The sequence below is a fragment of the Mercenaria mercenaria genome, chromosome 15, assembly GCF_021730395.1.
Source record: "Mercenaria mercenaria strain notata chromosome 15, MADL_Memer_1, whole genome shotgun sequence".
Taxonomy (NCBI): domain Eukaryota; kingdom Metazoa; phylum Mollusca; class Bivalvia; order Venerida; family Veneridae; genus Mercenaria; species Mercenaria mercenaria.
In genome coordinates, this window is record NC_069375.1 from 64,227,515 (window position 1) to 64,254,114 (window position 26,600).

Here is a 26,600-nt window from a genome sequence, read left to right on the forward strand (position 1 = left end):
TGAGACCAGCCTGTACATTCGCGCAGTCTGGTCAGGATCCATGCTGTTCGCTAACAGTTTCTCTAATTGCAATAGGCTTTGAAAACGGACAACTGTCAGGAAATACCCCCCTTGGACATATAATGTGCCTTCCATGGGGTGGGAAGGGGGGGGGGGGGTCAGATCTGGAATAGTCCATTTACCGGTGTTGAGGCAGGTTATCATCCCTCTCAAAATATCCACTACATCACAATAAAGTTACCACTACATAACAAAGTTTGCACAAGATATAATAACTTCATTACAAAATATAAGACAGTATTGACAGAATAAAATAAAAATATTTAACGACATAATATAATATATGATGCACAAAATGTAAAGATAAAAGCACATGATGAAAAAAGCACGTTGTACGCCTGGCGCTTATCACCCTGATACAATATGCTCTCGCCTGATATAGATTTCCTCGACATCCCGTATCCTGCTACAAACAAGCAGTGTAATGATTTTATCTTACTTCCATGTTATGATCGACACATTTTGTTACAGGGCAGACTTGAATCCTACAATCATTTATTTGGTCATCATGTTTTATTTATAGTTGGTTAACACCATTCATAAAATGCACAATGAACTGTATTTTGACTAAATCACAAAACACAAAAGCTCATTTATACAGGTTATGAACTGGTTTTGATCAGAAATACAAAAACTATGTTCCATCCTTTCGAAAATCATCAGATTTCACGATGTAAGAAATGTCTTGAAACTTCGGCTTTCATCCCGTTTCCTGTTTAATCCTTTATCTTGTACGTAGATTAAATGATTCTACAACAAACTGCCTAGTAGCAAATGCTTTACGATGATTAAACTAAAAACAGATTTCAACCATGGTAACCGTTGCCGTGTCTCCCATACAGAGCTATTGCTCTTCTATTTCCGCTTCTTACGGCTAACTTCACGAACCTTATCTACGTAGGAGAATAAAAAACGGCAAGAAAACACTTTTTACTCTCGGTAACGATCGATATCTATAACTGCAGCTATTAATCTAACTTGATTCAGCTGCGCCGGCATGCGGCAACCATTTTGTTTTAATCAAAATTCATATCGGAAAATTACTAGCAGGATATGGAATATATCCTGTCTGCACGTGACGTCTCTTGACCAACAGAATTGCAAGAAACTTGCAGAGGGCGAGATAAAACACTGTTCATGTTTATTAAAACTGATACTGTAAAAAAAAAAAAAAATAACGAGAAAGTATCATAATTATAAGGAAATTAAGTCTTTGTTATTAGTTCAATTCTGATTCTATAACTAAAAGTATTATTATTACTACTATTAATACAATCAAATTGTTTTGAGATTTATTTTAACGTCAACATTTAATGACGTTTCACCGGACGTCGCTGATGACGTGGTATTAACGTTCTCTCTATGACGATAACGTCTTCATTACTGACGTCATTGACAGAAAACATCCGCTGACAGTGCAATCCTTTTCTGTACGGTCAAATTTCTTATTTGTAACTAAACAAAAATGGGTACATGTCTAGGAAAGCATAGGAAAAAGCGAAACACTGTATGCCCCTCTGGCACAGAGGGAGATTTACGTAAAAATTCCACCAGACGTAAAGTACCAGAAGACATGGTACAAAAGCTTCAGGATGGTAAGTTATGATAATAATAATAATAATAATAATAATAACAATAACAACAACAATAATAATAATAATAGAATCTAATAATAACTGAAAATAAGTGAAAACAAAATATTAATAATAAATGAAAATATTATCATGATTATAGAGCTCTGCTAATATTGAAATGAAAATATAATATTGATAATGATATGTGAATTCATAATAATAATGATGATAACATGACAGAATTTGTCATGGAGAGTTAGATCATACACCACCACTTCAATTTGGGGTCTCATTTTAGCTGATATTTCAGTTTGTGTGTTTGACTGAAAATATTCTTCTTACAACAAACATGACCCCCAGTTTTCTTTTGAGTTTTATTCAGCACTGATAATATTCCTCAAGAAAATGTAAGTTACAGACATTTAAAATGGATCCTTGATGTGTGCTGCAGCCATTGGAAACTTGTCAATTTTATATAGAATAAAGAAGAACGACTATTTAGTGTGTTGTAACCTATACTAGTTAAATCGGTCCTTTTTTATTCCAAAGAGGCACGTTACTGTTTTCGTTGAATCTCTCTTGGGTTGGGTAAATGGAAGGTTGTTTCACAATATAATAGCTGTTTTCATTTGTCTAAAAACTACATGTACAGGGTAGCAACGCTCACACGAAACAATGTTTGCCTGAATCGGGCAAATTTCGCCATGTGCACATTGCCGAAAAGTCCCGTGGCTTTCTTACATAATAATTTTGTATCAATTATAATGTATATAACTATAATATAGCAGAGATCTACCGTGATGGTGGTAGAACGTTTCGGTCCGTGGCTAAATCAAACCTCTTATGGAAAGCAAAGTAATTTCTGTTATTATCCTTTTCAAAGCTATATACAAACAAATGAAAGTTGTATTTATTTTACAGCAAACGCCAGGGATTCTAAAGTAGCAACTGCTGGAGTAGCATTCACAGTGGACTTCCGGGATGGGGATCCTACCAGGATGCCATCTAGACTGGCAGACAGACTTGACGGAGCCATCACACCTCCCGAGGACGGCAACGAGGTATGATTGTATTGATACATATAATGCTGCGCAACAAGGGCGAGGGTATTCGGTTTGGGGGAGTGAAATACCAATTTATTTGGGAAAGTTGAAATGAAACTATTTATTGTACTTGTAGTTTTTTCTATTTCCATTTGTTCAAACTCTGAAAATGTAGGCCTAACTATAGTAAAGGAACCAGCGTGTGAGCCATTTAGCCCAGTCGCGTAATGGCGGACAGGTTTTTGAACACTAATTTTTCACTTGGCATGGCCAGAGAGGTCTAAATTAAAGCTGGTTTCTGTTTGAATTTCATTATGGGTGTATTTATGACATTTTGGTAGAAAAATTGTGAGAGGAGGTTGTATTTGGTGAAGTGAAACTCTGTTTTAGCATGAGTTGTACTTCTATGTCACAGCAGTGTGATTTTGATGTGATTTTACATTAAGCAAATGTGACAAGAGATATTTCTCTTAGAAGATGCATGATCCCTACTTTTTTCTTCATATTATGTCAGTTTTATCATAACTCTTTAAAATGAAGTAAGGGGTAAGGATTTGTTCTCTAAAATGGGTCTAGCTATGTTTGGTAGCTCATTAAAAAAATTCAGTTTTATATAGAATATATAGGGAATACCATTTATGCTAGTTTGTCCTTCAGATTTATATCTTATCTTTCTCAGGTAAAATACACATCTCAGGAAAGACGACTATTGGCAGAGCTTTTGCGAAATGATGTTTTGCGCGAGAAGAAAGAAAAGACCGCAAGGCGTTCTGGACCCCGGCCTTAAACAGGTACATGTATTTGGTTTATAGTCGTAATTACAGGTATTTAGATCAAAAGTAGCTTTCTGATAAACTATTGAAGACGCTACTATGCTGTTCACCCTATAACAGTAATTAAAGTTATGGGCCGCAACTATGTTGGAAAAGGTGTACAACAAAAAGTACGAAAGCTCCGAGAGGGAAAAGTGTGCGGTTTTTGTTGTTGTTGTTGTCGTCGTTTTTTTTGTTTTTTTTTGTTTTTTGTTCTTTTTTTGTTTGTTTGTTTGTTTATTAATCATCTGATTATAGACAGAGTATTTTAAATAAAATACCCGTATGAGATAATTTTATCTCATGGCCACGGTTCTAAATGTCACTTTTTAGACAGACACGTTACGCAGACTTACGTAAATTACCTTAGGTAAATATTACCACTTCATACGATATGTTTTGAGTATGATATAAAACATGTAGCTATTTCCTACACTTTGTACAGTGTGACTAACGCAGTAGAAAGTTTTTCCTGATATGTCATCTACTACACGAGTAGTTGGAGAAGTAAATCCTCTGACAAACAAATGAAAATACATGTACTTTCTTCATATGAGGGGAATATTATGTATAACTAGATGCATGCCATCTTCAGTAAACTAGAAGTATGTTTAGAAATTACACAACTATATTCAATCTATAATCTCTAATAAAGTTTAATCTTTTTTTTTCAGGGGATCCCTATAAAGTCGTAAATCGATTTGGATGCTGAAACTGTGCATTGGATCTTTACGACACATTCCTGTTGAAACTGATGACATTTCATTTTTACGATATCAGTTAATACAATATATTAAAATTGATATGTATTATTGGTGTTAATTCATATCCCAGCTGAAATTTCTGTTAAACTTTGCAATTGCCCTCGAAAATATGAAAACCCAAGAAGAGAATACCTTTTGAGATTTTCAAATTCGTACATTTGAATATTTTGTTTTTTTAGCATAAAGCAAAAGGGTCGGAGGTAATTAAACCAATGTGAAAACTCTAGCATCTGATCAGCGACTATTGAGCTGACCAATGACTGAGACTGACCTCCAAACCTGGAACACAGGTCCGGTATTCAGCAATATTCTGTATTTAGACACGAAAAGGCAAAACTCTAAAATAATATTACATCGGCCTTCGTATAAAGGGTTTTGCTGACAGCTGAAGAAAAGTATTTACATTACTGTCATTACAACAATTTTTCTTTGTGGTTGTGTGTTATAGCGCCGTGACTCTTGAACTATGGCTGTTGAATTTAGAATTCGCGTTTTGGAGAAGGAGCAAGAGGGAGCCCCCAATTTTGCGGAGCTGAGTTTCAATGTATGCTTTGGCCCCTATGTTTGGAACCGCAATCTTAATTTTCGCAATATAATACAGTAAATATCGGCAAAACACTTTAAGTATGCAGATGACAGAATACCTTCTTCCAAAACGCTTTCGGGAGCTCCACCAAAAAGAGACAGATGGGCTGTTGACGGGAAGAGTGCTGTGTCACACCCTATATGGCTCTCTTCGGATATAGCTCCTCGGGAAGCTATATTCGGGGCATCTTCCGGATTTAGCTGCGGAGCTATATTCTCCGTATATAGCTCCCTTGCTAGAACTGGAGCCATAAACGGAACACCTGTAGCTTCGTTCCGTATATATAGCTCCTCGGTGTTTGTATGCAACATGGACCATGTGGCTTATTTAGGACATTTCGCTATGTTTTTAAAGACCAGACAGTGTTAAATTATTTCATACATGATGCCTTAACTCTAATGCAAGGGTTATAACTACTACTAAACCACTATTTGCCAGTCAACATTTCTGGACAGTTTTGGGACTTTGGGGCAACTACCTTATTTCGTCAAGTCAAACAAAAAAAATCTTCAGGTACACCTAATTAACGTTTGTTCCAAATTTGTTAATTCTGTCACGTAGTACAGGAGATGAGTGCCTGTCACAGTATGATCAAATATGTATTTGGACAGGAGGGTCTTTTGACCAAATACAAAACTTTAAACCCATGTTCCTAACTTCAATTGCCAGTTATTATTTTCTTGTTCATATTTGTGATTCTTGGTCTAATTGTATCCGTTTTCGTGACTGTGTACCTACGCACTCTCGCTCTCCTCATACGTACGGATGGTTCGAGAAATAAATCTAATATAAATCCCCACCTGTCTCCCAAGTGGCGTGGGAAATCGTATATTCAAATGACACTCTGCCAAATAATCATGTTTTGTATTATCCCAGCAGCACTGTTATAGTATTTTAATTTTTCCAGGCAGAGGGAGTTATATTCGGGTTTGTACATGTTTGTGTTTGTATTCAGCTCCTCTGTCCCAAGGAGCTATATACGAAAATGTGTTTCGAATATAGCTCCTCGGGGAGCTATATCCGAAGGGAGCTATATAGGGTGTGACAGGTGCTGTCCGCCAGGTACTTACTGAGGGAAACACAGTGTTTCAGACTTGGAAAACAAAATAAATATACTGAGTTTCAAGTATTCTTCGTCATGATCCAGCGTACATAGTCTTTAAAGGTTTCGTTTTGTTCTTTTATTTGGGGATATCGAATGCAACCCCACCATCTGCAAGCAAATGTATTTATTCTTTACCTGGCTTTATCAATACTAAAAGCAAAGTCTTACAGTCATTTCCATAATAGTCTTAAAAGAATAGCCGACCAAGCAGACTATTCAAGTAAATGGTAATAGGTTCTGAATGCCATATATAGTGAATCTTAGAAATGCTAAAGGTAATAGTCTAGTCTGGCTACCGACTAGATAATCTTTTATTCTTTTTACATCAGTTCTTTTATATATTCTGACCGATCTTATACCGGTGTTTTGAGAAGAAAGGGGCATAAGTTGTATAGGCTGACATAATGATATAAAACTGGAATAGCCTCAGAACTTATCTCCTGTGAACAAAACACAGGGTCTGAACACAGACCAGTAATAACCCTGCCATTACCTCCACAGTGAATGATTTACATACGTTGAGGTAAATTCGTTGCTATTGTGTGAAGACGTGATGAAAACACATTTCACAGGCTAAAATTTTCATTCCATTTAATCAAGGTCCACTATCGTGGGTGCAGTAAAAGTAACCCTGGTTATTGAAAGATCTTACGATCGACCAAGTTTAGTGGAATTAATGTACAGCTTTCATTTACAAGACTTGATTTTTGAAATATAATAATTGAGCCGCGCCATGTGAAAACCGACATAGTGGGTTTGCGACCAGCATGGATCCAGACCAGCCTGCGCAATTGCGCAGTCTGGTCAGGATCTGTGCTGTTCGCTAACAGTTTCTCTAATTCCAATAGGCTGTAAAAGCGGACAGCATGGATCCTGACCAGACTGCACGGATGCGCAGGCTGGTCTGGATCCATGCTGGTCGCAAACCCACTATGTTGGTTTTTTCATGGCACGGCTCATATAATAATTGGAGTCTTACGTTCTGTAAGAAAGATATAACATGAACGGTGAATGATTCTGTTTAAAATGAACAACTTGCAGTCAACAGCATACACTAATAGTCAAAACTATTGCCTAAGGTCCGGGTAGTGAAAACGGCGCTGGGAGTACAGCTCTTCGATCAGTGCCCGTGTTTCAATAGGAAAAAACAAACTGTTAATGACAAATAATTTCTCCATTTTCAACAAAATCTGTAGGATAACGATAATCTTCAAAAGCCATTTTCCGGCAAGTTACAACAGTGTTGTTTAAATTTTAATGTTAAAATATGGAACACATATCACGCGTGTTGCTTTTTAACTATTCAAAATATAAATGATTTCTTCCGTTGTTTACCTTTGCTTGCGCATGTCAAACAGGAAGGCGATGGTGATGATACAAATTTAAAGTACGAAAGCAAATGTATATCGCGTCTTCGTCACCGTCCTGTCGTAACATCGCTCCATCACCATCGTGTCATCGTAGTATCGCGTCTTCGTCAACGTAGCATCGCGTCTTCGTCATCGTACCTTCGCGTCTTCGTCATCGTACCTTTGCGTCTTCGTCATTATGCCTTCGCGTCTTCGTCATCGTGCCTTCGCTCCATCATCATCTTGCTATCGTACTGTCGTGTCATCACCACCGTGTCATCGTATTGTCGTGGCATCGCGTGTACCTGAGGCGACAGCGATAGCACGATGGCGCTAACGGATCACCGTAGCATAATGTATGATTAACGTTACATACTGAAAGTTTTTTACCGTATTAGCTGACAATACTCGGTAATCAGTACATCTGATGATGCATGGGATTCTCTCGTTGTTTGAAATATAACGAAATGTCTGCAATATGAATATTTTTTTTACATTATACGATGCATACCAGAGACGTTCTTTCTCTTTTGTTATGTGGTAAAGGATGATACTACATTTCTCGCCGCTTTGAAGTATTCGTCTTGCACTTTGTTGGTTCTGTTTTGGCAAGTACAATATACGTTTTTGCTTTAATAGGAGTACACATGCAAAACGTAAATTCCATATTTTTGTGACATGTTCTTTCGATTTTTTGCGAAATTTTCGCAATAATTCTTCGCACATGTGAGGAATTTGTTTCTGTGAAAGTTACGGTTTAACAGTGCTTTATTACGGTGCCCCTAAAGTGACATGTTACACACTTTTTTTCCAATTAGGTAATGTGAGACTTTTTTTTTATTTCGTTTAAACGAAATGATTTCGTTTTAACGAAACGATTTCGTTTAAATGAAATAACTTATTTCGTTTAAACGAAATCATTTCGTTTAAACGAAATAAAAAAAAGTCTCACATTACCTAATTGGAAAAAAAGTGTGTAACATGTCACTTTAGGGGCACCGTACTTTATAAAGAGCACGTAACACGCCTGACGCTTGTCACCCTAAAATAATACGCTCTCGCCTGATATTAGAGAAATCATTTTTATCTAAAATCAGTGCTTTTACGACATTTTTTAACACGTCTGTACGAAAACTGACGTTTGAGACAAAAATGGCTAAACTAAAATGCATTTTAGGAAATCTGTATGTCCTTTCCGCAGCCTTAACGTACTAAAACGTATTAGCGTCTGATGGCCCTTTCACGCTTCCGTAGAAACAACACTTATTACACGAAACTTATTTTGAAAATATTTCTGAAATGTCTAGGTCTGCAGCTCTCAAATCCGGTTATATCTTACATCTGAGGCATATACTGACACTCTCAGACAACATCAAAAATGACATTTTGAGCGATTTGATGAAGTTCCAAAATTATCAATGTACCCTTGGTCCGTTACGGACCCCTTTGGGATTTCTGTTTATCCAGAGCTCAAATATTTTTTCATAGATTAAAAGCTGACATGCTGTAATAAAGCCCAGGTAATTTCAATTCGTAATAAAGTGCTGAAAATTGGCTCCCCAATAGCAAATCTACTTTCATTTTATTTACTTCAGGAAATAGCTGAAGGTCGAGTGACGTCATTTTCTGTGTTGTCAAAAACATACATATGCCTGGCGAGATTGCATAAATATGTGCTGGCCGTCCTAAGGATATAGATTTCCTCGATATTGTATATCCCGTATCCTGTCATCAACAAGCAATGTAACGATTTTATCTATGCCGACTGCACTTAATTTTCATGCTATAATCGACACATTTTGTAAATTAACAAAACTACTTAGAGTGCTGTAAGAAAATTTTGATTCTGATGTCATGTAATATTTGTCAGCCATACCGAAAACATTACAACCAACATATAATAGTCTGAATAATAAGCACAGAATAAGCTGTTAAGAGCACAGCCATGCCGACATATCAGTAACTTCAACTTTAAGGTGACGAACCTCCGCGTGTACATTATCGGGAGATCTTATAACTAATCAAGTAAATAACAATACCAACTGTACGTTACTTTATTATTTTAAAGATTTGGCATTTGGTATGGCGTTGACTGACTGTTAATTTAAAATGTCAAATACACATATGCTTCAGCTGCACATTGATGACCTAATAATAGTTCTGGCAATTATCTATAAACGTAAGCACATTTCGTAAATATAATAGTCACATCTTTGATAAAATGAGCACTAGAATGCATTCGTTAATACAATAGTCACATCTTTGATAAAATTAGCACTAGAATGCATTCGATAATACAATAGTCACATCTTCGATAAAATCAGCACTAGAATGTTTGCACATTTCTTTTATACAATAGTGATTAATCACATTTTCTATAAATTTCGGCACTAGAATGAATTACTATAATGTCTGTCTTTGATGTAATTAATTATAGTTCTGGCAATTATCTATAACGTATGCATATTCCAATCACATCTTGTTACAATAAACACAAATATTTACAAAACAAGAGAGAAATACTCTTTTAGAGTTTACACACAATGAAAACTGCTCGTCTTTGTAGTTCCATGTAAATTTAATTTCCAGTGCCTTTGATGTGAATTCTAACCCGTCTGAGCGCATCGCCCGTGCCAGATGATCATTTGCAGTCAGCCATGCCGAGTACATGTAAGTGGGAGAAAAAACAATGTGAAGCTATCCTGGAAATAGAACAAAAACAAAGCCACAGCAACCATTTATGCTAATACAGATATACAAATTATTATGAGGGTATGGGTGGGTGGGTGTTATGAATTTTTTGTGAGAGCAAATAAAAAACGTGACCTGGCTCTCCGAAATCCACCGCAGAAAGAACGATACCACGAGGTTATTCTGATGACGTCTGCTATGACGTATATAAAAGTAGCATGGTACACCAAACCAACATGCCCGGATGAGTTATCTCCCATCTAAAGTCTCCCGATAAAAGCATCTGTTTGAAGACAAGCTTAAAACAACTGGACTTATCGGGAGATCTTATAACTAATCAAGTAAATAACAATACCAACTGTACGTTACTTTATTATTTAAAAGATTTGGCATTTGGTATGGCGATGACTGACTGTTAATATAAAATGTCAAATACACATATGCTTCAACTGCACATTAATGACCTAATAATAGTTCTGGCAATTATCTATAAACGTAAGCACATTTCGTAAATATAATAGTCACATCTTTGATAAAATGAGCACTAGAATGCCATAGCTTGGTCCGAGGTTTTAATCAATACGTCCCAGTGCCACCGAGGACCGAGCCCTGCCAAGGACTAGGGCGAATCTATCAAAATGAACCCACAACGCACCCATAAACGTCTTTAATATATCTAAATATTTATGATATTGAAATCGACTAATTATTCAAATGAAAAATTTGACATTGAGCTGGCCTCCCAAAACAGATCACCGGGTCCCCCCGAAAATGCCTTATCATATGAATAATTCAACCTCCGGATATCGGTAGGTTTGTCTCCGGATGTGATCGGTAAACTTTGCCTTCGGATTTCGAAAAGGCTTAAACTTCGGACATCGAGAGGTGGGCCGGATATCGGTCTCCGTTTGTTCGCTAAGACGGCCGACCATAAGGTTATGGCTCGTCTTCAAATATCATATCAAATAAATCTACGGATTTCGATAAGGAACATCGCGCCGGGATACGGACACCGAACAAAACCACATTTCCGTTCGGAAAAACTAGAAAATGTTCATCATCGGATTTCGAGTAATGACTGAAAGAAACTTGGCAAATGTTCATAATCGGATTTCGAGTGATGACTGCCTATTTAATATGCTGGATTTCAGACAACGGTAGCATTTCAAAAAGGTCAGTCGGTTTCGGACGTCGAAAAACAACATTGCAACCTATTAAACTATATTTAAAGATAACACTGTGTGTTAAACATTAAATTCAAATGTTGCATTATTACAGTACTTGTTTTTACATAAATTCTATAATAAAAAACAACTTGATTAACTTGTTCTACTAAAAGTTTTTAGAATCTGTCCTCGGGATAGCATGTAGCGTTATAATTTACTATTGCATCTAACCCGTGCTTTAAATTGCTTATGAATATGTCGTTTCCCGACTCCGACAGATGGACATTGTCTTTAAACAGGTAGGTTTTCTCAACGATTTGAGGGTGTCTAATGTATGCCCCATTAGTTTGAATGCAATGTTTTGCCAGTGTGGTATTAAAACGTCTGCGAGCCTTGTTCAGCTTTTTGTGATTAATTTCATCACGATAAACAAGTCTGGGCAAAATCTGGGACCTAATTATTCTTGCACCAGTCACTGATATAACTTCTTGCAAGGTATTAATAGCCAATAATTCTGTTTCATTTAGAGGACTTTGTCCAATATCATTTCCACCACAGTGAGGGGTAGCCTGAAGTAAAATTATACATATCTAAAGTCGGATATATTTCTTGTAAGCATTTGACCTCCAACGTCCAAAGTTTTAATAACATCTTCTGATACACCATTACGATAAAGATGAGTTGCACCCCCTATCCGAAATGAATAAGTTTGAAAATAAAGTTTTGATTTTCCTAATAACAACAATGCTTTTCGAAGTACTTGTCTAAACTGATATTGTGTCAACGGTTCGCCGTTAGAATGACACAAATACTGACCATCGATGTTCGGCCTATTAGATGCATATTCTAAAAGGGTTTGTTCAAATATGACAGAATCTTTACCAAATATGACTTGTACAGTTACTCCGCTCCTGAACTGGTCAGTTTTCGACGAGGCTAAGTAAAGATTAACTGAGTTTTGAAATAATATAATGTTTTTATTTGTGAAATTCAATTCACTTACTCTCAGCAATCCAAAGAATGCGAACTGAAAAGCAACCTTGAAAAGCATTGTTTCATAATCTGATTCGCAAACAAGATGTAGACTGTTAATTATATCATTGAGTAATTCCAAACTAATTGGTTTACGATTGTCTGATCTGTTTTGTAATCTTTTCATTCCCTCAATCATTTTGCGTATTACAAAATTTTGAGTAGTGTCTAATAAGCCGTTTATGTTGCATGTGAATGCAATAGCAGCTATGTGACAGCCTACTGTTCGAAAGGAATACCCGTTATGTTATAAAAATGCAATGTATTCTTGCAACTGTTGAACGGTTGGAGGCCATTTTTATTGTAACCCATACATTCTCTAAAATTTTCAAAAGCATGGACTCCTGTTTTGTAAGATTTGTATGCACTTTCTGCCACAGATCCATGAATTAATCTGCTAATTTCGTGCTGATAAATTCAAGAGGAATCAAAGTAGGGGTTTTACAGACAAAATCTGGTAATAAGGTTCGAACTCTGTCAAATTGTTGTCGACTTATTGCGTCACAAATGCCATTCTCCTTAGAAATAATGTGTACTGCGTTGAATATTATGAACTAGTAGAGCTAACACCAATTGACGCAATAAGACAAGAACCTTCTTATTCTTTGATGTCTTTTTGTTTACAATGTGAACCAAAGCCATGTTGTCACAATGTAACATTATTTTCTTCCCCTTTAATATAGAACCCCAGGCGTAAAACGCTAACATGATAGGGACCAACTCTAGAAGCGTGATATCTCTAAAGATATCATCGCGCCAAAATACCGGCCATCTAAAAGCAAACCATTCTCCATGTAGGTAAGAGCCACAACCTAGGTTTTAATTTCCGGCGGCGTCTGTGTACAAATGTATTTGCTGGTCGGAAAGCCAGTTTTGTTCGGGCATGATAGAGGTGCCATTGAAAGAATTTAGAAATGCCAACCAAGTTATTAAATCTTCTTTTAATTCTGTGGTGAGACGAACAAGATGATGTGGCAACTTCGCGTGAGACTGCGCTTGGTATAATCTACAACAAAATGTTCTACCGGTAGGAATTGCTCTGATAAAAAAATTTAAACTTCCTAGGATAGATTGTAAAGCACTTAATGTAATTTTCTTTTTTAGTAACGCGTCTGAAATTTGAGCTTTCGCTTTGAGAATTTTATCTAACGGTACACCGTACACGTACTTCCATGCGTAAAGTATCAATCTCTAGACCTAAATATATTAAAGTTGTCTTTGGACCTTCTGACTTTTCGTGATTGATTGGAATTTTTATATCGTTGCAAATATATTCAAAACATTCTATTAAAGCGACGCAATCATTCGTTCCCGCTTTACCGGCAAAGAAGAAATCGTCTAGGTAATGATTCAGATCATCTGATTTTGTGTTTTTTGAGACAGCAAATTGTAAAAATGTCGAAAACTTTTCGAAAATTGCCGGGCTGATAGAGCAGTCTTGTGGTAGCATTTTTTGTATCCAAAATTTGTTTTCAAAATAGATTCCGAGAAGATTAAAGTCATCAGGGTGAACTGGACATAAATCAAATGCGGACTTGACATCTGTTTTGCCCATTAATGCACCTTGACCTAATCTTTGGATAATAGTAATTACATTATCACATCATGAGTATTGAACTAATGATAGTTTTACATCAATAAAATCATTCACACTACTCCCGTAGGGATACGATAAATGTGTGATAAGACGCATACCTCCAGAATTTTTTGGGATTAAGCCGACCGGGTTAATACGAAGGTTGGAAAATGGTTTGATAAAAAATGGACCGAGCATCCTAGCAAGTTGTACTTCCTTGTCTAACTTCGCTAAAAGAATTTCAGGATTAAGTACTGCAGATTTAAGATTTTTAGAATGAATGGGGTATCTAGGGCCATTATATTCAAGCCTAAAACCATTTTTGAGACCTGCCACTAGATAATTCTTTTCAATTTGGTTGTAACCTTGGAGCCATATTTCTAAGCGAGAAGGGTCTACCGGCGTATGGCCGAGGTCCCCTAATTTGGCTAACAGACTCAGGTCGGTATTCGGGTCTGGCGAATCTTTGGATGCTGTTACGAATGCCCTTATATTGCTCACTCGATGACCAATTTCTGCAAACAACAGATGAATGTGAGCCTAGACAGTTTTTACATTTGTGCAAATATTGGCATCCACATTTGGAAAAATACCCTTTGTTATTAAATTCATAACAAGGCTTGTCCTGCAAATAAGTACAGTTACTGGTCATGGTGAGAAGCCACAGTTCAGCGTCCACAAATGACCATCTCATACTTATATATATTTTGAGATTTTTTGCCGGAAAAGTCTATCATATTTGACCCAGCCTGTTGGATTCTGTTTTGCGGCTGATCGAATAGAGCTACAATATTGAAGGAGTTCCCTAGCTAATGAAGGCGTTTTTAACAAAATAATGTTCATGTAAACTATAAAAGCATCTGTCCATTTCTCAATATTTACTATAGTTTGTTTATTCGAAAAAGTAGAATTGATCTGCAACTCCCCATTAACAAGTTTTATGGTTTGGGACTCCGGTTCTTGTTTATCAATTAATGTGGAAAGTTCTATAAATTCTCCTTTCCAGACCTTTTCCTTTAAAGATTGGTTAACATGCAAAGCTATATCGGTGCAGACAGAAGTCATAAAAAGGTTATTACCTGATCCTTGAGTCGTCCTGATACTGGACTCAACAACAGGCTGTTGAATAGATGTCACGGTAGATGAATGATTGGTACTATCTGAGCGACCATACTCCATGACCGGATATGAAGTGCCATGATCAAACCTAGGAGGCTGGGAAACACTGGCATGGTTACTGTATGTTGCCATTCCTGTGTATACAGGATTTGGATGAGTGCTCTCCTGATTAGTGTATACGCTGTCTATGACAAGAGGTTGCTGTGTGTACACTTGAGAATAAGCCCTGTCCGTAACAGAAGGTTGTTGTGTGTACGGCTGAGTATTAGCACTGTTCGTAACAGGTTGTAGTGTGCATTGCGGAGTATAAGCACCGCCCGTGACAGAAGGTTGCTGGGTGCGCTGCAAAGCATAAGCACTGTCCGTGACAAGAGGTTGCTGGGTGTACATCTGAGTATAAGCACTGTCAGGAGGTTGAGTATAAGCACTGTCAGGAGGTTGCTGGGTTCACTGCTGAATTGTGGTGTAAACATTGTCCGTGACAAGAGATTGTTGAGTGCACTGCTGAAATGAAGTGTTAGCACTGTTCGTTGTGGGAGGCTGTGAAATGGGAAACTGTCCATATTGAAATCCCGTGCTCAGAACTGGATGTGTCAAACCGGATGTAGCCGTTAAATACTGGGACTCATCACAATGTCCACGAACCAGAGTATTAGCGAGTGGGGCTACTGTTATGGGTGCAGAATTGATCGTGGAAACAATGTTTCCGGATACCGGTGCTCTAGAGTCCTGTGACAAATGCATTAGATTGTTAGCCACTTGTTGACGTCTCGTGTTCGGTCTAACACCCCTGTTTCTGCTAACAGCATTTGAAACCCGTTTTCTTTGTCGTGGCATTTCTCTTTAAAAGAAAGCGAAACAAATAAAATCAATGTTTTGCAAGAACAATATCACGTTATTGCAATAATGGTTATAAAATATTAACAAGCAAACAGTGTGCACAACCTGGAGGTTGTGGGTTCGAGACCCGATGTGATCACGGGCGCAACTGATATAACAACATAACTGGCAGTTTACAATAACGTTCTAAACATTTCACATACATACTGTATAGATCTACTTAATGTCTCCAAACTTTCTTCACAATCGAGCTATTAAATATATAAAATCTAACGATCCACTGTAAACTTTATGTTATCAAATATTTTTAGCACAAACATTATCGTCGGAAGCCCTTGAGCCGTCCCTTCCCTTGACCCGTTACCATGTTTAGTTTTGACTTCTGTCTCGCGAGATCTCTCATCGCACATGTGCAAACTGTGGAAAAACTTTTTACTTTCATTTTAAATTTTTCTTGGAAGAAGATGATGAATTATGCAGTGAAAACATGAATTATCAGCATAATTTCATTTTGAATCAACTAAAACTTACTTTTTATTCCCATCCTCAAAAGATTCATCGAAGATTCTTTGTAATAAAAAATTATTTTTCAGGATAAAATTTACGTCTGCTTTGTTTACATTTCCTCAATGAAAGTCACGTGATGTGACAAATAACTTGGTGTGACGTCACAAGGGCATTCCCAAAATGGCCGATATCTAACTGACAAGTGCTGTTTTTCTGTTAATTTCTTTTTATAACTTGGAAAACTATTCTGAAAATATTGCATGGATTGAAAGGAATAGGAACATTTATTAAGGTAAGATAAAAATTTTCTTAAAGTGTTAAAGATTTTAAATGCATTTTTGCTGGAAATCATGAACGGGACGGCTCATGGGCTCCCGAAGATACATTAAAAACTATAAATAAGTGTAACTTATTTCATTAAATATGTAAACACAAATCTGCATTAAAATTTTTTAAAATAGAGAATCTAGATTAATAGCGTCTCTAGTTATGAATTTTTTGTGAGAGCAAATAAAAAACGTGACCTGGCTCTTCGAAATCCACCGCAGAAAGAACGATACCACGAGGTTATTCTGATAACGTCTGCTATGACGTATATAAATGTAGCATGGTACACCAAACCAACATGCCCGGATGAGTTATCTCCCATCTAAAGTCTCCCGATAAAAGCATCTGTTTGAAGACAAGCTTAAAACAACTGGACTTATAATGGCAAAATAGTTTATTAATAAACAAAAAAACAAGTGTTTAATATAAAGATAAATCAACTAACATTTTCAAATTGATAAGTTATGAAAGTAATAGATCTATAAAGTACAATTATATTCCTTCTATTTCAAGTACAACTATATTCCTTCATTTATTTGGTCATCATATTTTATTCATAGTTGGTTAACACCAGGCATAAAATGCACAATGAACTGTATTTTGACCGAATCACAAAACACAAAAGCTCATTTAAACAGGTTATGAACTGGTTTTGATCGGAAACTCAAACACTATGTTTCATCGTTTCGAAAATCATCAGCTTTTTACGTTGTAAGAAATGTCTTGAAACGTCGGCTTTAATCCCGTTTCCTGTTAATAAATTCTTTATCTTGCTCGTAGATTAATTGATTCTACAACAAACTGCTTTGTAACAAATATGTTAATTCCTTTGCTTTACGATGATTTAACTAAAAACAGATTCCAACCATGGTAACTGTTGTCGTGTCTCCCATACAGAGTTGTTTCTCTTCTCTTTCCGCTTCTTTACTCTCGGTTAAAATCAAAACATCCGCTGATTAGCATAGCAACCAATAACTTCTGTAAAAACATCTATAGCTGGAGCTAATAATCTGACTTGATTCATTTACGCTAGCGATGCGGGCAGCCTTTTTGCTTTAATCAAAATTACTAGCATGATATGGAATAAATCCTATCTGCACGTGACGTCTCTTGGCCAATAGAAATGCAAGAAATTTGCAGAAGACGAAATAGAACACTATTAATATTTGTTAAAACTGGTACCGTAAAAATGTAATGAGAAAGTATCATAATTATAAGGAAATTAAGTGTTATTAGTTCAATTCTGATTCTATAAACTTTAAGTATTATTATTACTGCTATTAATATAATTAAATTGTTTTGAGATTTATTTTAACGTCAACTTTTAATGACGTTTCACGGGACGTCGCTAATGACGTGGTATTAACGTTCTCTCTATGACGATAACGTCTTCATTACTGACGTCATTGACAAAAAGGTCCGCTGACTGTGCAAACCTTCTCTGTACAGTCAAAATTCTTATTTGTAATTAAACAAAAATGGGTACATGTCTAGGAAAGCATAGGAAAAAGCGAAACACTGTATGCCCCTCTGGCACAGAGGAAGATTTACGTCAAAACTCCATCAGACGTAAAGCACCAGAAGACATGATACAAGAACTTCAGGATGGTAAGTTATAATAATAATAATAATAATAACAATAATAATAATATACAATTATTGACTTTTTCATAGGTTGATAAATCTTGATATTAACCTATGAAAAAGTCAATAATTGTTTTATCACATGAATAAATGTAAAGTCAGTCTTGTTATTACAATTGTAACAAGGAATAAATTTAGACCAAATCAGGTTGATATTGGTTTTCCAAGCACCTACTTCGATCTATTTTTTTTTCGTGCTATTTATAACCCAAGATAAGTTGATATGATATGTACTCATTACTTTTTGAACCGTTTTCAGCCAATCAGAGAAACAATAGAATACAGTCATGTAATAATAATGATGATGATGATAATAATAATAATAATAATAATAACTGAAAATAAGTGAAAACAAAATATTAATAATAAATGAAAAAATATACTAATATTGAAATGAAAAGAAAATGTAATATTGATAATAACTCTTATATGATATGAGAAACCATAATAATAATGACACCAACATGACATAAAGTGTCATAGAAACTTAGATCATACACCACCACTATAATTTGGGTCTCATTTAGCTGAATTTTTCAGTTTGTATGTCTGACTGAAAATAGTTTTCTTACATCGTAAATGACCCCCAGTTTTCTTTTAAGTTTCATTCAGCACTTACAATATTCCTCAAGAAAATGTAAGTTACAGACATTTAAAATAGGTCCTTGATGTGTGCTGCAGCCATTGGAAACTTGTCAATTTTATATAGAATAAAGAAGAACGGCTTTTTAGTGTGTTGTAACCTTTACAAGTTAAATCTGTCCTTTTTTATTCTAAGAGGGGCGTTACTATTTTCGTTGAGTTTGTCTTGGGTGGGGGTAAATGGAAGGTTGTTTCACAATATAATAGCTGTTTTCATTTGTCAAAAGGCTACATGTACAGGGTGGCAACGCTCACACGAAACAATGTTTGCCAGAATCGGGCAAATTTCCCCATGTGCACATTGCCGAAAAGTCCCGTGGCTTCTGTATAAATTATAATGTATATAATTATAATATAGCAGAGATCTACCGTGATGATGGTAGAAACTTTCGGTCCGTGGCTAAATCAAACCTTTTATGGAAAGCAAAGGAATTTCTGTTATTATCCTTTTCGAAGCTTTATACAAACAAATGAAAGTTGTATTTATTTTACAGCAAATGCCAGGGACTCTAAAGTAGCAACTGCTGGAGTATCATTCACAGTGGACTTCCGGGATGGGGATCCTACCAGGATGCCATCTAGACTGGCAGACAGACTTGATGGAGCCATCACACCTCCCGAGGACGGCAATGAGGTAGGATTGTAATAATACAAAGGCAGGGCCATATCTTTTGTTCCTTTCTATTTTATTTCTTCTTCTTTTTTGGCCTTAAGAGGGTGGTGTTCCTTTTTTGTTTTGTTTACTTTGAATCTTTCGAATCACATTTTCACATTTTTAATTGTGTCATACTCCAGTGCAACAAGAGGATGTGATGGGGGCAAGGGTACAGTTAATTTGGAAGAGTTGAAATTAAACAAAAAAAAAAACAAAAAAAACTTATCGTACTGTAATGTTTTCTATATCCATTTCTGCAAAATATTTAGATTTAAATCTCATATCTTACAATTCTCAGGTAAAATACACATCTGAGGAAAGACAGCTGTTGGCAGAGCTTTTGCGAAATGATGCTTTGCGCGAAAGGAAAGAAAAGGCCGCAATGCGCTCTGGAGCTCAGCTTTAAACAGGTACACACATGAGGTTCAATAGCCGTAGTTCAGTCAAACAAGCTTTTTGATAAACTGCGATAATGCAGCTATGTTGCAAACAGTACGGAGACTCCGAGAGAACGAACATTCTGATACACACTAATTAGGTAACATCAGTTCATTCTATATGATAACGCAACTATGCTGAAAAAGGAATACAACAAAAAGTACGGAAGCTCCGATGGGACAAGTGTATGGGTTGATGAGACAGCGTATTCCAAATAAGATATCGGTGTGAGATAATCATAATAAATGGTTACGTGATACTAAATGTCATTTTTTTTTTGGTAAACAAATAGGTTGTAAAAAAATCATGGGTTAATAGTATTACCTAGGGCGGTAAGTTATTAGAATGATGTAAAAACACAGCTAGGTATTTTCTATTTCACATGCAATTTGTACCGCGTGACTAACTCAGTAGAAAAAAATTCTTGCTATTTTACTTACTACACGAGTAGTTGTATAAGTAAACGTAATCATTTAACACTTACAAACAAATGAAAATGCATGCACTTTCTTTAATTTGAGAGAAAAAGATATTAAGCCGGGTGCATGGCATTTAAAGTGAAAATTGTAAGTCTGTTTATAAATTGCAGAGATGTAATCTAGATAATTAAATTTAATCCTTGTTTTTTGGGGGGTTTTTTTCAGGGACACAGTGGGTCGTAAATCGATTTGGATGCTGAAATTGCGCATTGAATCTTTACGAAGCTTGCCTGTTGAAACTGATTATAATTCACTTTTACAAAATTAATTGATAAAATATAATTATATGAAAATTTATGTGTATAATTGGTGTTATTTTATATCCCAACTATTACTGTCATCGAAATTTGAAAAGTCAAGAAGAAATTTTTATTTGAACATTTTGCATTTTTAGCTTTTTACAGAAAACACTCGTTATTTTCCGTATTTTTAATGTTAAAGGGAGGTGATAAGACATTACTTTTCATGTCTAACTTCAAAGGGGCCCACCCGCTTAGCTCAGTAGGTAGAGCGCAAACTCCAACGCAGTGATCTCCCTTGCCGCTTCCCTCATTGATCACTGCCAACACAATTTTTTTTAGCTAAAATTGAGCTAAACGGACGTTTTTATTTATATAATTATTTCGTTATATTTTCCCAGTGTTTTCGAAGTTTACCCTTCTTTCAGCACAGGCGAATGTTCCATAATAAAAAAATAACGATTGTAAAATTTATTTACTTATATTCACAGAATAATTTCTATCCCCGACACCGGTTCGAAAGTAAACAAACATGTCTAACTCGAAGTTAATCTTTAACGCCGTTTTTTAACAGTATTTCAGTCATGTAACGGCGCGCAGTTCACCTAACCAGTGTTCCTGGATTCTGTACCAGTACAAACCTGTTCTCCGCAAGTAACTGCCAACTTCCCCACATGAACCAGAGGTGGAGGACTAATGATTTCAGACACAATGTCGTTTATTAAATAGTCACGGAGAACATACGCCCCGCCAGAGGATCGACCTCACGACCCCGCGATCCGTAGACCAACGCTCTTACCTACTGAGCTAAGTGGGCGGGCTCAACCACTCAATTGTCAGTGGTGATTTTGCTGTGTTATTTGCCCATCCAGAGGCGTTGTTGAATATTTCCAAAGGACAGGAACTTTTAACCAGCTGCAGTTTTATTCACCGAGTTGCAACATTAGTTATAGATGACTGCCATATTGTTGAAACTTGGTAAGTTTGATAAAATGCAAGCATTGGTATTGGAATTATTTTTGCTTAAATTTTGTTTATACTCTTTCGTCAGTAATGTCTAATGGTTCATCACTGTGGTAGTGCTTGGCTTTAAATATGCCAAACATTTCAATTATAAACTGGAAGACTTTGTAAGAACTTATTTGCTGTTTTGTATATAGATAAACGTCTCACTCAACACCTATGGTTATAATAAATGTAGACGAGCCCTTGCCCTGGCCAAGGGATAAAGATTCCGGATATCATACTCAAAGTTCCTTGTTTGTAAGGCAAGCACTCTACCAACTGAGCTACCCGGGCAGAATAGTTTATCAATTAAAGTAATGAAATAAGCAGTATTTGCAACTACTTTGAGTCTGAACGAGGTTTATCATATACATGTATATGGTTGCGTATAAGGTCTTACATTTGTCATCTTGACAACAGCTTTCAATCCAAAAAGCAACATACACTAGCTTGACTGGTATCTGCCCATATAGCGCAGTTGTTTGAGCAAAAAGACTAGGGTACCAAGTTCGATCCCTGGACGTGTTAAAATTTTTCCTTGATGATTTGATATATAGAGGATAATTGTTGGTTTCGGTGTAATATCACGTTATAATTTCACCGAGTGGGCACCAAAAGTGATATTTTCACGAGTGGCGCAGCCACGAGTGAAAATAACAACTTTTGGTGTTCACGAGTGAAATTACCATGATATTACATCGATACCAACAATTTTTCTGTTTATTTTATGTCTAAAACTCTACTTTTGTTGTGTTTATTTCAATAAAATGTCGAGATTTGCGGGAAATTTTATCAGGAAGCATCGCAAAGATGACGTCATTTTAACGACGTCATCGTCATATTGTTTCCGGCTTTCAGTACGCTCGGTAAACTTTTTGACGTTAATCCGGGTATCAGATTTGATAATTTTCACTGAGTGGCCAGTGAGTTTATCAGGATATAATTCACCGTTATATTTCGATAAACCACCGGAAAACATAAAATAAAAGAGTGTAACAATAGATTGAAATTCACTGTATCACGATACATTAGTCTGATGGTATGCATATCGTATCATATGCCTGTTTCACATTACAGTGAAAAGAAGAATCAATGAATGAAAACGTTCATAAAATCAGTGTTAAAGATAGCAACTAAACATAAGTTCCATTTATTTAAAGCAAAATTTCAAGTACTTTCCAAGTGTAGCCCACCCGCTTAGCTCAGTAGGTAGAGCGTTGGTCTACGGATCGCGGGGTCTTGAGTTCGATCTAAGGCGTATGTTCTCCGTGACTGTTTGATAAAGGACATTGTGTCTGAAATCATAAGTCCTCCACCTCTGATTCATGTGGGAAGTTGGCAGTTACTTGCGGAGAACAGGTTTGTACTGGTACAGAATCCAGGAACACTGGTTAGGTTAACTGCGCGCCGTTACATGACTGAAATACTGTTGAAAAACAGCGTTAAACCCAAAACAAACAAACAAACTTTCCAAGGGTAGAAATATTGATCTTTTTTTTTTCATATTGTTTTATGAATGCTTACTTATGAGACTTGGTACATGTGTATCGCGATACGTACCATCTTGGTGCATCTGTATCCCTATATTTATTGTATCGTGAGACTAACTTATCGTTACACCAATAATTTGATCTCGGACATTGGGTCAAAAGGTCATTCATCTTAACACTGATTCAAGTGTGGTAGTTGCCAGTTACTAGCAGAGAAATGGGTCAGTACTGGTAAAACCCCTGGAACATTGGTTAGGCTAAATGGCCGTCGGTATAAAGCTGATCGAAATATTGCTTGACACGGGCATAAAACACAACAAAGTTTGACAGGACTTCGTGTTTTGAGAAAACTGCATTCTATGCTAGGAAATAAACAAAAACAAATAAAACACATGTATAAAAATTTACTTATAAGTCATTTTTTATAATTCAAATTGACAGTTTAAAGTATGCATATAATGGTGTATATTCATTGAAATTTAATGATAATGCTTTGCTCATATAGCTCAATTGGCAAGAGCAACCTAGGCCTACAGCAGACTCGCTATGGGGAGATTTGGGAGAGCGAAGCGGAAAGGGAGGTTACTGCGTTGGAGTTTGGGTAGAGCGTTGGTCTACGGATCGCGGGTTTGTGAGTTCGATCCTCGGGCAGGGCGTATGTTCTCCGTGACTATTTGATAAACGACATTATGTGTGAAATCGTAAGTCCTTCACCTCTGATTCATGTGGGGAAGTTGGCAGTTACTTGCGAAGAACAGGTTTGTACTGGTACAGAATCCAGGCACACTGGTTACGTTAACTGCCCGCCGTTACATGACTGGAATACTGTTAAAAAACGGCGTTAAACCCAAAACAAACAAACTAACTAACTAACTTCAAAGGGGAGTAAACTAAACAATAGCATCGCTGATGATTTTTTTTTTAATTTCCCTCCCCTTGTTATGATGTTATGTTGTGATAATAAAGACTGCTTACATGACATTTAATAATTTCACTAAACCGCATGATCTAGCACATGTTTAAAAAACACGGATGTTTGTCAGGTCAAAGTTAAAGGTAAAGGTATGTGAAGTCGACGAAGGTCCACACCTTGAATATACGGGACAACTTATTTCCAGTTGAGCGTATTTACCTACCTCCCCTGGATCCAGCATAGAAGTCGTACAATATGAAGAAATCATCAGGCATCGAAAATTTATCATAGCATCCGGGATTAAAACTCGGATCGCCACCACTTAGTAACTGCCCCAAAACTCTGAATGTCAGAATAAAATCACTTTTTTTTCGATTTTTTTCAAGTACCCGTTTTATTTATAATAACAAAAATATCAATAAAATTATTTACAAGCATTCAAACATTTAGCATTTCAAAGAACACTTAACATAATAGTTTTAAAAGTGGCGCTATCACAAGTTACTTCCGGACACTTCCGGTTTACTAATAAAAACCACTTCAATGTTATACCGGAATACAGGATGCGCACAATAAGGACATTAATGACACAATAACAGTCTCTATGCGACTTTGTGAACATAGAAAAAAAACATGACCTCTATAAAAGGAGTTCCATGCTTTCTGTTTCTGATGCTCGGAATTATATATAATGTGCACGCCAGTACAAGTAAGTGACAAATTTTACCTGGGTAAAGATTAAATTAAGAAAAAGACGCAGAAAGATTAATTATTTACGTAATAATTTCCTTATACTTTGAACATGTAGCCACTTAATTTTTGTAAGTGAAGGGTTGTCATTAATGCTGGTAAATTTTAGGCGATTTTCCCTGTGTGTCCCACTGTGAATGAGGTGCAGTTTAATAAGCAATATAATAAGATTAACTTCGCGGCAAAGTTTATGTTTTTCCATGCACGAAATGCTTCCTTTCTCAGGGAGTTGCGCCATTCCAAGCGGGGTCCAGTACAGAAGATATTTTTATAGTCCTCAATATGGCTCGAACATAAGCAGATATCCTGCAGGCAGACGAATAAATCATGGTACAAAAATAAGGGTCATCTGAAGAAGGGGTATACCACGATATAGCTTTAAGCAAAATGTCATGACGGTAGATGGGTCCCGGATCTGCCACATTGTAATGGTAGGGTGTGTGTATAAACCTTGCTAACGTTTTCTAATTGATTTACTTGAAACCTGGTCAGAATGTTTGTTTTATTTAATCGAATCTACAAATTATGACGTCACATGTGACCCAGGTTTAGCCGTTCCGCACCATCCCGGGTGTAAAGAAGGACGATGGATAGACATGAAGCCGCAGTGTGTTCCAAGTAATGCATTACTTATTTAACTTTTTTTTGAAAAAAAAAAAAATGTACTCCAAATTGCATGTTTAGAATCAGAATACTTTGAATTAATGTACATTAATTAGTGTAATCGAAGTTTCCTATACTTACCGATAGAAATCCTGCAGCTACCAAACCAAAAATCTGCTTTATTTTTCTTCATGACAGCTAGCACAACTCATTCGGGATAACCATGATTTTAGCACTTAGCTCGTAAATCTAAAATTTTTTTAAACTAAAACTGCATCATACCACATATATTTTGCTATATGTAAATGCATTGTAGTTTTGAAATGATCTGATTTCATTTTAGTAGAACAAAACTGCACAATACCGCGATCGGACGGTTTAAAACGGACCAAATACCGTCCGAAATCTGGTCCGAGCACCAGTAATAACCCCGCTGGGTCTGTGATCAACCATGGCATTACTATTATGGCTATTTGTAAGAAGGATAATAGGGAGATATGGTAACGGCCTGGACTTTAAGTGAATGTAAGAGGGGAAAATGGAAACCAAAATGCCAAGATGCAAAGGTAAACAGTTAAATGTATGTATCATTCCTTCCTGGATGGCTTACCTTTCAGAGGTCAATACTAGCCCGCCCCGCTTAGCTCAATAGGAGAACGCGATCGAGGGATCTCGGGGTCGTGAGTTCGATCCTGGGCGATGCGTATGTTCTCCATGACAATTGATATAGATATTGTGTCAGAAATCATTCGTACTCCACCTCTGATTCAGTGGTGAACAGGTTTGTACTGGTACAGAATCCAGGAACACGGGCCCAGGTTAAACTGCCCCCGTTACATAACTGAAAAACTGTCAAAAAAACGGCTTTAGACCCAAAAAAAAAAAACCACAAAAAAGAAAGTCAATACTTTGGGTTCTTAGGTCCGGATGTCCGTGGGGCGGAATGCCAATAGTTTTTGACTATTGTCGGCAAGCCATTCAAGAAGTATTTTATTACATGACAACAGAAATAAATGTTCATATAATGTTCTTCAAGTCTAGAGTTTTGTTCAGCGGAATTAAATGTTGAACTATTGACTGTCAATAACACAAATTATGGGCCGTGATTAAAATAAGAAGTGGTATAATGAAAATGACTGTTGACAATCGTACAGATTCTCCACAGTATGGACTCGGGTAGATGACTCTCAT

At 36.5% G+C, this 26,600-nt stretch overlaps 3 protein-coding genes across 3 annotated transcripts; 2 read left to right on the forward strand and 1 right to left on the reverse strand.

Moving 5' to 3' along the window:
• The first annotated feature begins 1,465 nt into the window (after positions 1-1,465).
• On the forward strand, positions 1,466-4,299 carry LOC123556825 (uncharacterized). The gene is made up of 4 exons (XM_045347829.1): positions 1,466-1,655; positions 2,556-2,695; positions 3,357-3,468; positions 4,164-4,299. Exons 1-3 carry the CDS (start codon positions 1,526-1,528, stop codon positions 3,462-3,464), a joined length of 378 nt encoding a protein of 125 aa, XP_045203764.1. The 5' UTR covers positions 1,466-1,525; the 3' UTR covers positions 3,465-3,468; positions 4,164-4,299.
• A 5,034-nt stretch (positions 4,300-9,333) lies between these two features.
• On the reverse strand, positions 9,334-16,033 carry LOC123526775 (protein transport protein SEC24-like). The gene is made up of 2 exons (XM_045306053.2): positions 14,838-16,033; positions 9,334-9,995 (listed from the first exon to the last, which is right to left on the reverse strand). Exons 1-2 carry the CDS (start codon positions 15,265-15,267, stop codon positions 9,991-9,993), a joined length of 435 nt encoding a protein of 144 aa, XP_045161988.2. The 5' UTR covers positions 15,268-16,033; the 3' UTR covers positions 9,334-9,990.
• A 1,934-nt stretch (positions 16,034-17,967) lies between these two features.
• Positions 17,968-20,706, forward strand: LOC123556817 (uncharacterized). The gene is made up of 4 exons (XM_053525456.1): positions 17,968-18,159; positions 19,332-19,471; positions 19,791-19,902; positions 20,575-20,706. Exons 1-3 carry the CDS (start codon positions 18,030-18,032, stop codon positions 19,896-19,898), a joined length of 378 nt encoding a protein of 125 aa, XP_053381431.1. The 5' UTR covers positions 17,968-18,029; the 3' UTR covers positions 19,899-19,902; positions 20,575-20,706.
• Positions 20,707-26,600: the final 5,894 nt, after the last annotated feature.

What these genes read in the sequence shown, in the direction of transcription:
- LOC123556825 (XM_045347829.1), top strand. Translation starts at nt 1,526, where the DNA reads ATGGGTACATGTCTAGGAAAGCATAGGAAAAAGCGAAACACTGTATGC. An exon ending in GGTACAAAAGCTTCAGGATG is followed by an intron (nt 1,656 to 2,555) that starts GTAAGTTATGAT and finishes TTTATTTTACAG; the next exon opens with CAAACGCCAGGGATTCTAAA. An exon ending in CTCCCGAGGACGGCAACGAG is followed by an intron (nt 2,696 to 3,356) that starts GTATGATTGTAT and finishes TATCTTTCTCAG; the next exon opens with GTAAAATACACATCTCAGGA.
- LOC123526775 (XM_045306053.2), bottom strand. Translation starts at nt 15,267, where the DNA reads ATGTACACCCAGCAACCTCTTGTCACGGACAGTGCTTATGCTTTGCAG.
- LOC123556817 (XM_053525456.1), top strand. Translation starts at nt 18,030, where the DNA reads ATGGGTACATGTCTAGGAAAGCATAGGAAAAAGCGAAACACTGTATGC. An exon ending in GATACAAGAACTTCAGGATG is followed by an intron (nt 18,160 to 19,331) that starts GTAAGTTATAAT and finishes TTTATTTTACAG; the next exon opens with CAAATGCCAGGGACTCTAAA. An exon ending in CTCCCGAGGACGGCAATGAG is followed by an intron (nt 19,472 to 19,790) that starts GTAGGATTGTAA and finishes TACAATTCTCAG; the next exon opens with GTAAAATACACATCTGAGGA.